General features: G+C 36.5%; 1 protein-coding gene across 1 annotated transcript; it reads left to right on the forward strand.

Moving 5' to 3' along the window:
• The first annotated feature begins 3,916 nt into the window (after positions 1-3,916).
• On the forward strand, positions 3,917-10,564 carry LOC142317939 (testis-specific serine/threonine-protein kinase 2-like). The gene is made up of 2 exons (XM_075354475.1): positions 3,917-4,218; positions 9,215-10,564. The coding sequence occupies exons 1-2, from the start codon at positions 3,917-3,919 to the stop codon at positions 10,497-10,499; spliced, it is 1,587 nt and encodes a 528-aa protein (XP_075210590.1). The 3' UTR covers positions 10,500-10,564.
• The last annotated feature ends 6,985 nt before the right edge of the window (positions 10,565-17,549 follow it).

The raw sequence follows: 17,549 nt of genomic DNA on the forward strand, positions 1-17,549 counted from the left end.
TTATTTTCTGTTATCTTTCTTTTTGTCGGTGTGTATGGAACCACCGTAAGGTATTACTATAGAGGATGAATGAGGATGATATATATGAATGTAAATGAAGTGTACGTCTTGTACAGTCTCAGGTCAACCATTCCTGAGATTTGTGGTTAATTGAAATCCAATTATCAAAGAATACCGATATCCAAGTTTCTGTTATCTACTATACGCGTAAAGGTCGGTCTATAATTTATGAGGATGTTTCTGCTGTACTGTAATAAAGTGTAGTAGCTGTAGTTTTGTATTGTTTACTTGTACTTACTGTATTGTAGTTATTGTTACTATGGTTAGTTGTAGGAAAAATATTATTACCAATATGAAAAGTAAACGGGTGGTCTTGTCAATGGACAAAAAATTAGAAGCAATTAAAACATCGATTAAATAAACTGCTTATGATATTTGGTGTCTGAAAAAACAACCGTCGGCAATTCGAAGTGGAACAGAAAAGAAATTGAAGAATACTGTTCAAAAGTATCCAAAAAGTCTTTAAATAAAGGATCTACGCTGAAGGGGCCTCTCCAGGATGCTTTAAATTATGCAGTTTCCTTGTGTTTCAGGCAACAAAGAACCTATGGGGTTTATGTTGGCAGAATAATGGAATTTAATCCATAGACGCGCTCTCATATACTACTACCTTATAATTAGAGCGAGTTCCACGCTTTTATTTTCAGTCATAAAAAAATAGAACACGTTTTTAAAAGAAATCTTCATGAAAACAAATTTTTTTTTACTTTTTATTACGAATTGCATTTTTTCTGTTATTTTTTTTTTTTTAAAGCATGTTTTTAAAATGTTTTTTGTTAGTAAACTAATAGAAAGCTCATTTGAAACAAAAATATGATGTGGACAACATGATTTCCTCTTACACCTATTAAATTACATTTACATATTTTTTTAAAATGAAAAAAATATAAAATTTGATTTCATTAAAACCTCCTGACATATTTTCATTTTTTTTTTGTTATTGAATTATTATTCTAGTATTTTTTTTATAATCAGAGGTTAATAATTATTAATAAATCAATATATTTAAATTTATAAAAAAAAGTAGATGAAGTCTGATTCGAACTGATGTGCCTTCTCCTAAGATCCAAATATTTCATTAATTAAAATGTTATTTGGCTATAACTCTGAAACTAATGAAAATAAGTACCAATTACCATTGAAAAGCTCTCAATGAGAGCTTATTACTGCAGTTAAGAAAAAGTAAAAAATCCTATGGATTTTGGGCATTTTTGGACACATTTTGTTCAGTCGATTGCAATCAAAAGGGGAAGTGTACAACTAGATAATACAACAGTCCTAAATCCAAAACTTCAACATCCTACGGCTAATCGTTTTTTAGTTGTGCGAGATAAATACGTACGTACAGACATCACGCTGAAACTAGTCAACATGGGTTCAGGGATGGTAAAAATGGATATTTCCATTGAAATCTGAAATCCGAAATTTTTCGCGATCACAATACTTCCTTTACTTCGTATAAGAAAGAAAAAATTGCCCTGATGATCCACAACAATTAACGTTAAGCATGGAGGCCCCATCAAAAATATATCATCTGACCTCGAGAAAAAGGTTTTCAACGAAACCAAAAAACTAAATATGATTCTTTCTACTTCCTTGTACGATGTAAAGGAAGGATTGTGATCGCGAAAAATTTCGGTTTTTAGATTTCAAGTGAAATATCCATTTTGACCACCCCTGAATCCATTTAACTAGTTTCGGCGTGACATATGTACGTACGTACGAATATATCTCGCATAACTCAAAAACGATTAGCCTAAGTATGTTGAAAGTTTGATTTTAGGACTGTTATAACATCTAATTTTGCACCTCCTCTTTTGATTGCAATCGACTGAACCAAAAGTGTCCAAAAAAGCCCATAATCCATAAAAATTTGGATTTTGGCATTTTTCTTAACTGCAGTAATAAGCCCTAATTGAGAGCTTTTCAATGATATATCATACGTGATACTTATTTTAATTGGTTCCAGAGTTATAGCCAAATAAAATTTTAATTAATGAATTATTCGGATCTTAGAAGGGAACGCCACCTCCGTCCGAATCAGACTTTATCTCCTTTTTTTTAAATTTAAATATATTGATTTATTAATAATTATGGTACTTACATATTAACGCCACCGCAGCTACAGCTTTATTTAAAAACAGAGTAGTCAATCGGATTTCGGTGGAAAATGGGCCGATATAGAGTTTAACATAGATTCAAAACAGTCTCTTTATTAATTTAATAAATATTTTATAAATATAATTTAACCAAACTTAACCTACGCTCGCTTCGCTCGCTAACCTTGATTAATTAATACCGGAATTTTTTGAGTATTTATTTATTTTATAAATTCAGTAATTATTGTTATTTAAATAATAAATAATTGCAATAATTACAGAATTTATTAAATAAATACTCAAAAAATTACGGTGTTAATTAGTCAAGGTTAGCGAGCGTTGGTTAAGTTTGGTTAAATTATATTTATAAATTAAATAAATATAAATAACCATTTCTTAAAATTAATAAAGAGACTCAATAAAATAATTATTCAATTTTAAATAAAGCTGTAGCTGCGGTGGCGTTAATATGTAAGTACCATAATTATTAATAAATCAATATATTTAAATTTAAAAAAAAGGAGATAAAGTCTGAGATAATACGTAAGTACCATAATTATTAACCTCTGATTATAAAAAAAATGACGATAAATAATAATTCTATAAAAAAAAAGAAAAAATACCAGAAGTTAATGAAATAAAATTTGATGTCCTTTTCCTTTCAAAAATATGTATATATGTAATTTAGAAGGTGTGCAAGGAAGTCATATAGTGTTCACCACAGATTTTTTTATAAGGAATAATGATGTGCAAATGTGTCCAAGAGTTATTTTGATCAGCGTACAACACTTCGATGGAAGAAGGGCTCCTGTGGAAAGGTTTTATAATATCAAAAAATATTATATCAACTTAATAAAATTACATATTTTACAAAACAATAAGTACAAGTTTTGATTAAGTAATCAAATAACTTATAAATTTTAACAAATAAATTTATAAATTGACAGTAAAGTTTTGTTTATTTTTTATATGAACAAGATTTTGCCTTTATCAGAAGCGGTTTATCAGTAAGTGGTATAAGTACCACTTTTTTCTTTTTTATAAAAAATAACCCGATTTTTTAAAAAATAACAATAAAAATGCGTATTTTTACATTTACATATCAATAACCAAATAAACCAGTATAAATTATTATTATAATCTAACCAAATTTAACCTATGCTCGCTAAGCTTAACTTATTATTTAAATAATCAAAACATATTACTGTTAATTAGTTAGGTTAATGAGCGAAGCAAACGTAAGTTAAGTTAGGATAGATTTTATCGTGAAACAAAAAAATGTATGATGATCCTGATAGAACAAAGAAGATATTAATTTGTACAATTTTAGCATGAATCAAATCAGGTACTAAAATCAAATTAATATCAAACCAGGTATTAAAAAACAAAAAAATCGGTTTATTTTTTGAAAAAAAAGGCAAAACAAAATGGTACCCGCCTACCAGCAACGATCCCAAAACCTTTGCACGTAAGCCATTTTTACATCTATTTCCTTAATTCCAAACCCAATATCACTGTATAGTTAAAACATATGTTTTACACAATTCTTAATCTTCTCATATCATACGGATGGCTAAAATAACCGTAATTTTGATGGAATTGATGAACCTGTTTCCATAACGACGAAGTTTGTTATAAATTATTCTTATTACTTAAGTAAATAGATTTATCTGTTCGTAATAGTAAATATTTCAGATCAATAAATAAGTAAAAACTTTTATTAATTAAAACAGTAAATAATTAAGTATTAATAAAAAATGAGTCAAGTTACCGAATCTGATAAAACTGTATTTGCAGAACGTGGTTATACATTCTACCAATTACTTGGTGAAGGAACTTATGCGAAAGTTTGGTTGGTCAATTATTCTAAGCCTGATGATAATGTAACAAGAGATTATACACTGGCGTGCAAAGTAATTGATAATGAAAGATCACCAAAAGATTTTATAAAAAAATTTCTTCCAAGAGAAATCGACATTCTATCCAAAATAAGACATCCTCATCTCATTCACTTGCACAGTATATATCAGCGGAAAACGAGAATCTTTATATTCATGAGGTAAAAGAAAAGAGCATTATTATAATGATAATTTCAAATTAATATGCTTTTCTTTACAAATAAATAACTTATAAATTGTAAATAGAAATTCTCAAATCCCATAAACAAAAAAAAATGTAAAACTAGAATCACACTTAGATTTTTAAACGTATTTCACCAGTAAATACAGGTATTTAGTAACAATAAATATTAGAAATAGATGAAATAAGTTTAGCAAAAAAAAACCCATACTAAACGATTTATAAATTTCGTTTGACAAGGTTCAAGTTTTGTTTTAAGGTTCACGTTACCTCAGTCTTTATTTCGAAAAAAATTGTATCTTATCCTAACTTGAACATAACGTGAGCTTACAATCTTTAAACTAATAGCAAATACGTACACACATACTTTCTTACGTACCCCCCGTGTTAGGATAGGCTTTAGAACGAGATTGCTAATTCGAAAGAAATTTTAGTTCACACTGTTTAAGGTCGTATTCAATTTGTTAGTTCGCATTAATTTGCAAGATCAGATTCAATCTGTAAAGATACGTATAAAACTTCGACTTCCATTAAAGAAATTTTTTTTTATAAATCAATCTGTCATGCCATTTAAAAAAGTATTTAATGAAGATGGAATTACATATTTAAACAAAGTCATGGTAGTATAAAGATATTCCAAGGTTTTTCAAAGAATAAAAAAAAATTAATATTTATTCTGAATTTGTATATAAGAATAATTTGTACTTGTCTGTTAGCGTCCCACTAAATTTTCTTTTTCCGTTTATCTAGACGCCTATTTTTGCCATTACAAAATTATATAACTTTAAAATAAAATTCGATATTTTTAAAATTTAATGTTAGGTAACCGAGCATTAGGTAAAGTTTGGTTACGTACTAAGCTCGGGGTATACGTTGATCGTTGATCTATATAACCTTTTCTTTTTTTTCTTTTTCCTGTTTAACCTTCGGTAACTACCGTTCAGTTGAATAAGGATGAACTTCAGTGGAATATATGTATGAGTGTAAATGAATCATAAGACTTGTACAGTCTCAGTTCGACCATTCCTGAGACGTGTGGTTAATTGAAACCCAAACCACCCCAAAGAACACCGGTATCCGCGATCTAGTATTCAAATCCGTGTAAAAATAACTGGCTTTACTAGGACATGAACGCTGGAACTCTCGACTTCCAAATCAGCTGATTTGGGAAGACGCGTTCACCACTAGACCAACCCGGTGGGTTGATCTATATAACCTAACCACATAACTTAACAACGCTCTCATCGCTCGATAACCTTTGTAATTAATATTAAATATATAGATTATATACTGTGCTTCGAAGGAATAATAATAATATAATGCTTCGAAGGAACTTTTTTTTTGTGCTCGTATTAAAAACTTAATTAGGTGGGATGCAAACCGGTAACTACCGAATAGTTTACTTTCGCAATAACATTATGAAAGCCATTTAACAATGTTCGCTATTTCTGGAATCCAGAATAGCGGACTCAAAAACTAAAACATTTATTGATTGAATTAAATACTCAATTTTAACATATTATTTGTTTCAAAAGTTTTAAAACATTTCAGACATTTCAAAACATTTCAAAACATTTCTTTAAAAAAAAAACCGTTTCTACTTCTCATGTTACGTAGAACAGGTTCAAAATCCAAGCCATAGTGTTTATAGAGTGCCTATTTTCATTCAATCCGGTGAATCATGAATTTTTTTTTTATTCCTCTACTCCCTCCCCTGGGCCGGACCGACTTGATGGTATTACGCCACCCAGCGGAGTGTCCGTTACTCTAATTTGCCCTCCCCGCTATCATGAATAACTTAGGTAAAAACAGATATAAAAAGGGCAGCTTACAGCATAAAGTTCAACGGACAAATGCCTAGTTCCTCCCTAATAACTTATTTCTTATATGATTTTTTCCTAGAACATTTCTTCACAGCTCTTAAAAAGCAGATTTTATAAAATATTCTTCTCTTTTTTTGTTCTTGTTTTTAAATTTCTTTGGATCATCCCATGCTCAATTTATTTAATTTCTTTTGAACTTTCTGCTCTTGATCAAAATATTAGTGATAACCAAAATATTTAAATTTCTTTACCGCCAGAGAATTCTAACCTATAAAACAATTTTAGAACGTAAAATCATTCGCCTTTAAATGCCTTGATTTGGGATTTCTGGGATAATATCTCCAAAACTCGCTAAATATTGCCGATGAACTGCTCTCTGCAATGGCTTCTAACTACCTTGCACAAGTAACATCTCATCTACGTACAAAAGGGAGTTAGTGTATGCCATTGATCTATATATATAACTCGATAGAGGATCCAATGTATTGGAAGTGGTAAAATTTGAAGCATTAACTGCTTCACAAAATCAGTGGTTAAAGAAATTAACTAAATAAAATGAAACCGCGCATGCGCAGAGGTAACTGTAAGAGTAGGAATAAAACCACGCTTTAAATCGATGCAGTAGAAGTGTTCGGATTTTGTATTTTGAACACTGATCTCTATGTAACTATATATCTGATATTTACATAAATTTCCCCCTGGATCACTGGAACATTCCGACTTCCTTTTTTGGGTAGCCGAAATTCCCCTTCTCAGGAGAGCTACCTTCTATGCCCTACCCTACAAGGATCCGGACACACGTTCCACACGCCCTTCACATGTCTCGCGCTCTCGCATATCTCAAGGGTCCTCCATACCATCAGAAGCACCACCCCGATTCTCCCACTCTTGCGTGTGACTGAGCCAAAGTATCCTAGGCAAGGGGGTTACCTCCCTGTCCCTAGATGTAACCACGTTTCGTACAGTTACTAAGAGGCCACACACACTCGAAGAAGCTCTTTGTTTGAGCAGACCTCCTGTTCAAGACCACATCTAGTCACACGATTTCAGATCACAAGATCACATACAACAAGCTTTAGTATTCATCCACATTATTAAGGCACAATCCGCAGATCTTCAGGAAGTTACATCGTAAGACTGCCACCAGCTCCCACAGCCATAGCATGACATAATAATAACACGGATTTTGCAGACCACAGTCAAATAATCTTCCGAACATTATGAGCACTACATAGTCGTAAAATACTTCTATAAATCAACATCAGTTAATCATCATAACATTAAGTACGAAATAGACATAAAATACATAATCCCAAGTGCCGTGTACAATACTACCAATGTAGTTGAAAATTAAGCACAAATACATACCAGACTTTAAAAATACCATATCAGCAGTGTATAAAATAAAGCACACAAACTCGTTAACGTTCTTGTCATAACAAGCACTACCTTCTTTTGGTTATCTGACTGAGTAAATAAACTTCCCTACAATCACTATAATATGCGCAAGCGTACAATGGTTTTATTTAGTTCGAAGCCACTCATTTGTTGTAGTATGCTTCAATATTGAACACTTAATTGTATTTTACCCCATAAGAATCCTCTATCTAGTTATATTGTACGTTAATTATTTTATTTAGTTTAATAATAAATTATTTATTTAATAATAAATTTTATTTAGTTTAATTAGACGAGGTTAGCTAGCTTAGGTTATGTTGATATACGTACAATTCGTCAGTTCACGGAATCAACAATCTACTAAACATAACCTACGCTCGCTTTACTCTCTAACCTCTCTAAATACCATTCTATTGTATAAGTTGTATATAAAATTTTGCTGTGAAATTCCGAAAATGCACAAAGATATTAGTGTGCAGAGCATTTAGTTGTGCTTTATTTACCGTTTGTGATATTGCATATTTTAACAATTGGATATTTTATTTAAATGGCATGCTCTGTACACAGAAAATTATTTGTAATAATACTAATATTAAAAGTGACTGTTTCGTTTAATTTAGTAAAATTTTTCAGTTTAGTGGTTGGTAAAACAATATTATTTTGGAATATATTTTTTAAATTCCTTTTAAACTATAAATTAAAATCATTACACAAATATTAAGAATAAGTTATAATAAATATTTTTTGATAATGTATTGCAAAACTAAATTAGAAATATCATTCTCCCTAATTAACATAAATAATATACTTTAAGTACATTGTAGTATACTGTACTAATAGCAACAATTTTAGTATTTGAAAATGTTTACCGTGTTCTATGAACGCTCTTAAACATCTTGTGTATAACCTCTCTTAACCTTGTGTAGTTGGACAGGGGTCCCGCTTTTATATAGTTATAACTTTGTAGTAATAAAAGTGCTGGAACGTTTTATTTTTACTATTATAACAGGAGATTGCCATCCAAGTTTTTTCAGAAGTTTTATAAAATTTGAAATTTGATCTTGTACTATTCTTTATCATTTTAAATTAATGCAGACAGAATTCATAAAATAAAAATTGATATTTACATTTTTTTAAAAAGATTTTCAAAATTTTTCCTATTGTTTTGTTTTAGAACCGATATTATTCCATTGTGTAGCTTTCCACTAAGGTAGTCTAAACAAGTCAAAACAAAAAAAATTAATTTTTGTTATTTTGTTTTTCTACAGATGAAATTACTTGATGAAGGTGAAATATCAAGGTAACAAATTACTCAGAAATAATATAGGATGGCTGGTTATGAGTAACCCCTTTTCAACTATCTCTTGATGCATTGGGTGATCTGCTGAAAAAATGTTAGTGCCAAAGAGTGAAATGATGTAATGCCATTAATGCCATTCATCACTCAATGGATGGACATTATTTTTTATATAATTTATTAGCTGATGTTTACTGTATGAAATTTACATTTATGTGCAAAAGTAAAAATATTTCAGAATGGTGTGTAATCTTCATGAGTACATCATCCAGTCGACGAACCTAAATTATTTCTGTTGTACATAAATATTAATTCAGCATTTTCAAATCTTATGTTATGTACATGTATGTCACTTTTTTCTTAAATAATAGTGTGTTGCTTCAGGTAAGAACACATTTATTCACGAATGTGTCGGAGCCCATAATTCTCAAAGTAATGTTGAATTTCTTGTTCAATAGGTATGCAGAAAAAGGAGATTTGTTGGATTATATTTTATTGAATGGAGAAATTAGAGAAAATAGAGCAAGACTATGGACACGTCAGTTATCGCTAGGTTTGCAGTATTTGCACAACCTTGACATAGTACATCGTGATATTAAGTGTGAAAATGTTTTAATAACAAGTAACAACAATGTAAAGTTAGCAGATTTTGGTTTTTCTAGGTTTGTACTTGATACATCAGGAAGGAGACATTTAAGTAGTACTTACTGTGGTTCAGTAGCATACGCTGCACCAGAATTACTAAAAGGTAAACCTTATGATCCAAAATGTAGTGATATCTGGTCTTTAGGAATTGTTTTATACGTCATGTTAAATCAGTGTATGCCATTCAATGATTCGGACTTGAAAAGACTATATGATCTTCAAATGAACAGCGAGTGGACTTTTAGAAGTAAAATTGCTCCAAGGTTATCAGAAGATGTAAAAGTCCTTATTTATGGCATGCTACGGCCTGATACAGGTACAAGATTTTTAATAAATGATGTTGTGAATAGCAGTTGGTTTTTGGCTGACAGAAGATTTAAAGTAATGACAGAGAAAGAAAGGGAAGCTTTAGAATCTGGAATAAAAAATAAATTAGGGATGTTACCGAAGTCACATAAATTCAGTATCCCATTTATGAAAAGAGGTAAAAAGGATGAGCAAGTTGTTTGCACAACATCAGTACGTATAGAACTTTCAAGCGATCAATTTAATCTTGATGTATCGTCTACTAAAATTGATAGTGTCAACTTAACAGAAGTTCCAGAAACTAAGAAAAACGTTAAAAGCAAAGATGACTTGGAGGAAGTAAATAAAATTGAAAGTACTAACATTGACAGACCTACAAATGCTTCAGCTAGTTCTACTGTACAGAAGTTAGATGAAAAAGAAGCAGATGGTATACCTAAAAATTGCTCTGTAACTAGTGCTGGAAAACAAAAAGGAAGCTCCTCTGCTGTATCCATGAGTCATAAAGGTTCAAATATAAGTAGGACAGAGAAGTTTGTATCCGTAATAGGAGTATCTACAGATAACGATACAGAAACAATGTTATCAGGAAAGCAATCCACAACAATCTGTAAAGAATCTAGTTTGGTTTTGCCAAAATCAAGTGATTTAGCACTCAATACTGATGAACCATCAGTGCAAGAACTGACTGAAAAAGAAAGTCAGCCAACCAATGAGACTGAAGAAGAAACTGCAAAAGAAATAATTAAATCAAATCGTCCAGGCAAATCGCCCAGTGAAGCAAAAAAATAGCACAAAGAAAATCTCAGCAATAACCTTTTACAGACTTTTGTATTATAAAGGTTTTTATTTTTATTTTAAACACCCTGTAATAATTAGTTTTAACAATTTTTTTTCTGTTATACATATTTTAAAGTTTACTAAAATAGTTATTTTAACTGCTATTTTATTTATATTATAAACATTAGAAAAAATGTAATGTAAAAATCAGAAAAAAATAAAAATGTTATAATGTACAGTTTGTAAAAAATAACTTATCTTTTTTACATCAATGATTACTTTCGTTACCCTAAAAGCCTTCCTTTTTCACTCAGTGGATAGAAGAGAATGTAAGAACAAGTCAAGAAATACATATAATTAACTTGAAAAGCCTTAGAGGTTTGCATACACTAAATGCCCTACAATGGCATTAGTAAATGAGATCTGTTCCTCAGCGTATAACTTAACCTAGATATACATCAATATTCAAAACAGAAGGATATGGCAAATTGGAATAAAATATATTGGTTTGATTTGAATTTCTCCCACCACCACCCAATTCGGTCGTCCTAAAACGTAAGACTGAATGTCTGTGCCACAAACGGCTACTGAGTCTCAAAACAGTTTAGCAACCAGTATCCTAAGTAGCTCCTAGAGCTAACCTAAAAACGTGGTACCATACAACACTCACTTGCGTGTTCCACCACCCAGTTGTCATATGTCACTAAAACAGGTAGGCGCACCCTGTAAACTACCAAAACATATCAGAATAATTAATTTATCTTGTCAAAGACAGCAATTTGCTGCCACGCCTAGGCCTCTGAATGCCACTTTGAGCCTTAATCTGGTTGGTAGCCAGCCATATCTCTCGATTAGCATCCTACAGCAGCGCGGTAGAGTCTTTTCCCTTAGGTAAACTACTGATGTCTGTTGAACAAAGCAACCGCATCAAGGAACTCCCACACAGTCCGACAATGCGGACCCCTTGACCTCTAAGTTCCAGGGTGGCCTGAGTTCTGGCTCCACCAAGAGCTGGGCAATCGAGCATCATGTTTTAGTTCGATTGAACCTCCAGACGCACAGCTCATCAGCTGCCAGGTGGAACCGAAACAAATATTGGTTTGAATTTACATGGTTGGAGAGCAATCGGGCTCCCATTGCACTTAAAAACAAAGGCGAGGCATACCATCCCCCCCAGATCCTGTATAAATCTGTACAAGGACCTTTCCTTAGTCGTGGCGTGCCATTCTTGATTCAATCGCGAGGCTGTAAAGCCTTGTCCGCAGGCGGGAGATGGGCAACTGTTCGAAATTTAGAACCGGTGCATTGAGATGACCGTTCCGCTCTGGTACAGGTACGGCTCGAAACCGCATTCCAAATCCCTCGGCCTTCCTGCCTTTTCGCAATTTGCACATGGCCGCCCGAACTTTCACCAGTAAACTGATTGGGAGAGCCTTTCCCAATACAGTGGTATCCTCGTACGAGCTTGTTTTAAAAACACCAGTGTATACAATTAAAGCTCTGCCCTGGGCACTCTGTAAATTTTGAATAAGTGCTAGATTCCTTTCCAGCCTATGCGCCCTAACGAACGCCGCGTAAGAGGTCATACTTTCGAAGATACTTCGGTACACCATGTACAAATGACGGCCCGACAGCCCGTTATCCTTCCGAGCAATCCTCCTATGCTTGTGCATCACAGACACGGCGTCCGCCGCTACTTGCCTAATGTGGTTGCTAAACAGCAACTTCTCATCAAACAAAACACCTAGCTTCTTATGAACTCAAATTCGACTGATATAATTCGACTCTTATAATTTATCTGCACCCTTGAGTAGCATGATAAACTTCGTCTTGGGTATAGAAATCCTTAAATTTCGAATGTCCATCCAGCCCTCTGCGGTTGACAAAGACGCCTACGCTCGGTCTTCTACTGCGTTCGTGAATTACCACGAACTAACAGGAGACAGTCATTGGCGAAAGCCTGGGCCTTGACCCCTTCTGAGAATGTCAGTCCCAAAAATCCATCAAATACCATGTTCCACAGCAAGGGACCGAGAAACAAAATGTGTGGTTTTTTCTCGGCTACGACACCCTTCTATTCCACAAATTTTTCTGAACGGAGAGACTATTACTATCTCTACTTACGTCAAGTTTTTAGGTTTATTTTTTGATAGGCGTCTTACTTGGGTCAAACATTTAAAAGAATTGAAAACAAAATGTTCCAAACTTCTAGATATGATGCGAGTCCTTACTAACACCAACTGGGGAGCCGATAGATCATGTATGATACGTTTTTACTATTCCTTTGTTCGCTCCCGTTTAGATTATGGTTGTGTCGCCTACTCTTCAGCTCGTCAAACCGTGCTTAAAATGCTGGATAGTGTACATCATGCTTTCCTTCGGCTTGCCACAGGCGCGTTTAGATCAAGTCCTGTCGCAAGCTTACTTGTAGACTGTGGTGAACCATCACTGTGGGATAGACGAGATCAGCTCTTATTATCTTATTTTGCTCGTCTCAGAGGACAGCCAAATCACCCGGTTCTTGAGTCAGTCTTTAGAAATCCTAATCTAGGAAAGTATGAGGACCATCCACGTCGTACTGCACTTGTAGGTGTCCGTACCTGGCGTCTGCTGCAGCATATAAATGTTGACACACCGTCATTCTTTCCTATGTACCCTTGCTCATATCCACCATGGAGAATAAACCTCATAAATTTTAATTTTGACCTGACTACATACAATAAACAATCAACACCATCTATTGTCTTTCAGCAGATGTTTCAGTGTGTTCTCTCCAAGATGAAACCAGATGCGGTTGTATACACTGATGGATCGAAACAAAACGATACAGTTGGGTGTGCTTTTGTTGTCAATGAGAGAACTTATATGTTTGGTCTCCCCGGTATTACGAGTGTATTTACCGCTGAACTATACGCTATAAATAAGGCTCTAAACATCACTAACCCTAAATATAGAAAAATTCTTATTTGCAGTGACTCGTGTAGTGCTCTCCAAGCCTTAAAAAACTTTTATTCCAAACATCCTATCGTCATTGAAATTTACAACGCAATCGCTGAGTTGAATAATCGCAACACAGAATTAAGTTTTTGCTGAGTCCCTAGCCACGTAGGGATTCCAGGTAATGAACATGCAGATTCCGCTGCCAAAGAAGCATGTAACCAGCCTCCTATCACCACCCGAGTTGCTACTTCTGATTTCATAAACTATGTAAAACAATTATTAAGAACAAGGTGGCAAGGTGATTGGACAGCTACCGTTGATAATAAACTCCGTCAGATTAAAGATTCTGTATTACCATGGGACTCCTCAAACAGTAAACCCCGGCGTGAGGAAGTAGTTCTCTGTCGATTGCGGATAGCACACACGAGGGTCACACACGAGTATCTGTTTACAAGAGGACAACCACCTCTATGCACACGATGCAACTGCCGCGTGACTGTGCACCACATACTCGTGGACTGCCTATGTTATGCGGCATTACGTCGTAAATTTAAACTACCTAGTAACATCCGTGGTATCTTGAGTGATGATAAGGAGGTTTTAAACCGGATGTTAATGTTTTTACGTAGTATAGGGTTATTACAAAAAATTTAATTAGTATGTATTCATTTGTAATTGTATGTATTGTCCTATGTATTGTTTTTGTTATCCGAGTAGCGAGCCTTTTACACTCCCTATCGGAATTTTTTTTTTTCTATATATATATATATATATTCATATTTTTTTGTTTGTTTTTTAAATTCGTCTGTGATATTAGTAGTTTTAAGTTTTAATTTTATGTAACAATTTTAATTACTTTTATTTATTTTGCGGGCGATGATAACGTCCAACCGTTTTTCACCCTAAAAAAAAAAAAAAAAAAAAGGACCGAGAACGGTGCCCTGCGGGCTTTCCCTGATGACAGAGTTTTTCACAACTAGGGGCGCATCTTAAACAGAGCCGAAACAACACCTTCGATGAAGGTATACTGGCCTCGAATTAGAAATGAGTTGATATCGATACTTTCCCAGAGCCGTTCCGCAACCAGCCTTTTAAGCAACTTGTCGATTACCGGCAAGAGGCTGTTGGGTGGATAACTGGTGACTTCACTCGGATCCTTTCCTGATTTTAAGAGCACCCTCACCAAAGCCATCTTCCAACCAAGTCGGAAAGCAGCCCTAGTTTAGGCACCCCGAGAACAGACTGCCAAGCGGCTCTCTTATGACAGGCAGCAGCAGATGATAGAAAATATCCGGGTCAAGTTGGTCAATCCCCGGTGCCTCTCTCAATGCCAATTGAGAAACCACTCGGTCTATATCTACGGGTTCCATAGCCCGTACGCCAGGGAATGGTGTCTCACCCGCCCTAACGCCGACTTCTCTTCACACCCCAGAGCATCTGGAAACATGTTAGTGTGATCACGACCACCAAACATGCATCGAACAATGGACAGCACATGCAGTGCATTTGGCCGGTAATATGACTTCGCGAGCTGCCAGGGATTGCGCTACAACTCACGCATAGAGTCTTGCCAAAACCTGAGTTTGGATTCCTTGATGGCATGAACGTACTCATTGCGGGCGCGCCGGTAGATCCGCTAACCCTCAGCGCGTACGTCATCAACGATAATCCCCGTTAGGGGGCGACGCTGGTATCTTCTCCTAGCGGACCTAGCTCTTGCGCGCAGCACGGTAAAGTCAGAGGACCACCACCTTTTCTCGGGTTTCCGCCTGCGTTTAGCAGACGGTCCTCCGGAAGCAGCGGTCATAACGGCTCCAGGCACTCTCCGATCAGCGGACAGGCCACTACCTAAGGGTCCATCCATTCGCCGAGGCCGCCGTAGGATCCTATCGCAACCAGTCTTGATGGCCCGCCCGAATTGTTCAGTCATCTATTCCACCTCCTCCCTGAGCCCCATGCGCCATTCCAATCCCAATAAGGCAGCCGCACACTCGCTCCACAGCCTGTGCTGATTCAGACCCCTTAGGTTATAGCGACCCGAATCTGAAACTCTTGGGCCGCCACCGTAAGCGATCTCATAGGTTATAAGCATATGATCACTCACACTAGTCTTCGGCATGACAGTCTACTTGTACTTAGGTGTACTACTTGTACACCTAAGCAGATCGCCCGTCACCAAGGTGATGTCGATGTAACTTTCCTCCAGTTCGGAAGAGAAATTCGGCGGTTTTTCTGCTTCGTTAAGCAAGTAGAGGTTCCTGGCTTCAACGAACTGTGCGAGACCAGTGAACCCTAGACGCAAGACTTGGCGTTAGAGTCCAGAGTAACCAGCATTCTGATGCCCGGGAGACCGTCCAGAATTCGTCCCAACTTCGCCAACAAGTCATCGATACTCCATCCAAGCTGGAAGTATCCCGTCACCAGTACAATATCGAACGTACCCCACGACTCGCACGATGGTGAATTGCTCATCAGAAAACTGAGGCATCCATTAGATACCCAATGAGACCGAGCCGACCACGATCGAAGAGAGTGGCCGTTCTTCATGAGAATGAATAACATCAACCCTGTGAAAGCCGACCACCCTATCACCGACCGTGTACGGCTCCTGGACCAAGAGAAACTCGAGGTCGAACTCCTCAATAATCCTCATGGCTTCATTAGTGGCCGTCCAGGAACGATGCAGGTTTAACTGTCCCAGGCGCAAGCGTTCGATATGGTGACGACCATCCTCGAAAGCTTCCCCGAATTCAGGCGTCGCCATACGCCGTATTGTTTACGATCTTCGCCCGGGCTATGTCATGCGATCTGCATTGTTTACCCCCGACCCGGTGTCCGGTATTAAAGCCTTTCACCCTGGCACAGGGAGCGCACTTTGCCGGCGCGGTCTTAGTAGGCCAGTTTACTGCCCTGTGCCCAGCAAGGGCACATAAACCACACATCTCCAACTGTGCTTTACAGCGGAGAAAGGTGTGCCCAAAGCCTTGACATTTGAAGCACCGGGATACTTCTGCATGGTCGACAACCTTGCAAGAGGTCGATCCAAGGAACAGCCGATCGGCCACCAAGACCTGCCGGATTTTTGGCAAGGTCTCAATTATCCAGTGGCTCTTCAGGGCCTCTTTCCGCCACATTTGCCGGACCACCCTGATTCCCTTGAAGTCCTCGACAGGTATATCCAACACAGGATTTTGGCTGTGTAAAACCTTGAAGATTCCCTCGTTGCCCTTGGCAAATCGTAGACCAATATTTGCGGCCTCCGCTCGGTCAGCAAGTGAGCCTTCAGCCCGTTCTTCCTAAAAACATCGGCCTCTAGCAGCCACTTCGCTTGGTACTCATTAAAAACCTCTGGTAGATTTTAGAGTGAGGTTGGACTTTATGTTCACAGGTGATGAATGAAGACCGCCTTGTTGCTTGTTGAATAATGGTTTAATGAATTGTCGTCTTGACAGTTATAAAATGAATGCCACATAACGTTTAACTTGACATAAAAAATATAAAGTTAAATAAAACATTAAAGCTAACGTTCATCCGAACAAAGAATGAAGTCCATCCGGACTAAGATTATGACGTGACCGTCTTGGATCAGATTCGAGCGCCGAATGCTAGTAACTATGAGTAACACTGATTGTCCATCCGGGCGAAAAGAAAAATGCGACCGCACTGCGCGAGATTTTAACGTAGAATGCTAGTACGGCTTAACTTTCTGGTAGGCCCTAGCACTCACTAGATCGCAGCACCGGACGGCTCGACGTGAAACGAAACAACTTGTAAGACGACTCCATGGTCCCTTGTTTTTGTGACCCGGGAAATCTGGAACCTTTCCTTCTGCGGGTCCAGGACCTTCTTTAGGGTCAGCTCAGTCATTGCAAACGAAGTCCCCGGACCAGGCGTCACAGGAAACGCCTTGACAGTGGCCCGCTTAATTTTGATAGCCGGCGCCTGGACTGTCGGCGGGGACCCCGCGCGGCTGTTAACGCAGTGGAGGAGAAGGTTTTTTTACCTTCTCCTCCACCCGTTTCAGAGAATCGGGTTTGGATCTCGGCAAGGACCCTCCCCGTTTCCGTTTTGAAGTCCTTAACTCCTTACACCACCAGATTCAAGAAGAAAATGTAGTAATAG

The sequence above is a fragment of the Lycorma delicatula genome, chromosome 1 (assembly GCF_047948215.1).
Source record: "Lycorma delicatula isolate Av1 chromosome 1, ASM4794821v1, whole genome shotgun sequence".
In the NCBI taxonomy this organism is placed as follows: Eukaryota; Metazoa; Arthropoda; class Insecta; order Hemiptera; family Fulgoridae; genus Lycorma; species Lycorma delicatula.

Bases quoted from the DNA above. Each gene is read 5' to 3' on its own strand.
- LOC142317939 (XM_075354475.1), top strand. From the start codon at position 3,917: ATGAGTCAAGTTACCGAATCTGATAAAACTGTATTTGCAGAACGTGGT. The intron at 4,219-9,214 runs GTAAAAGAAAAG...CTTGTTCAATAG, and splicing joins AGAATCTTTATATTCATGAG to GTATGCAGAAAAAGGAGATT.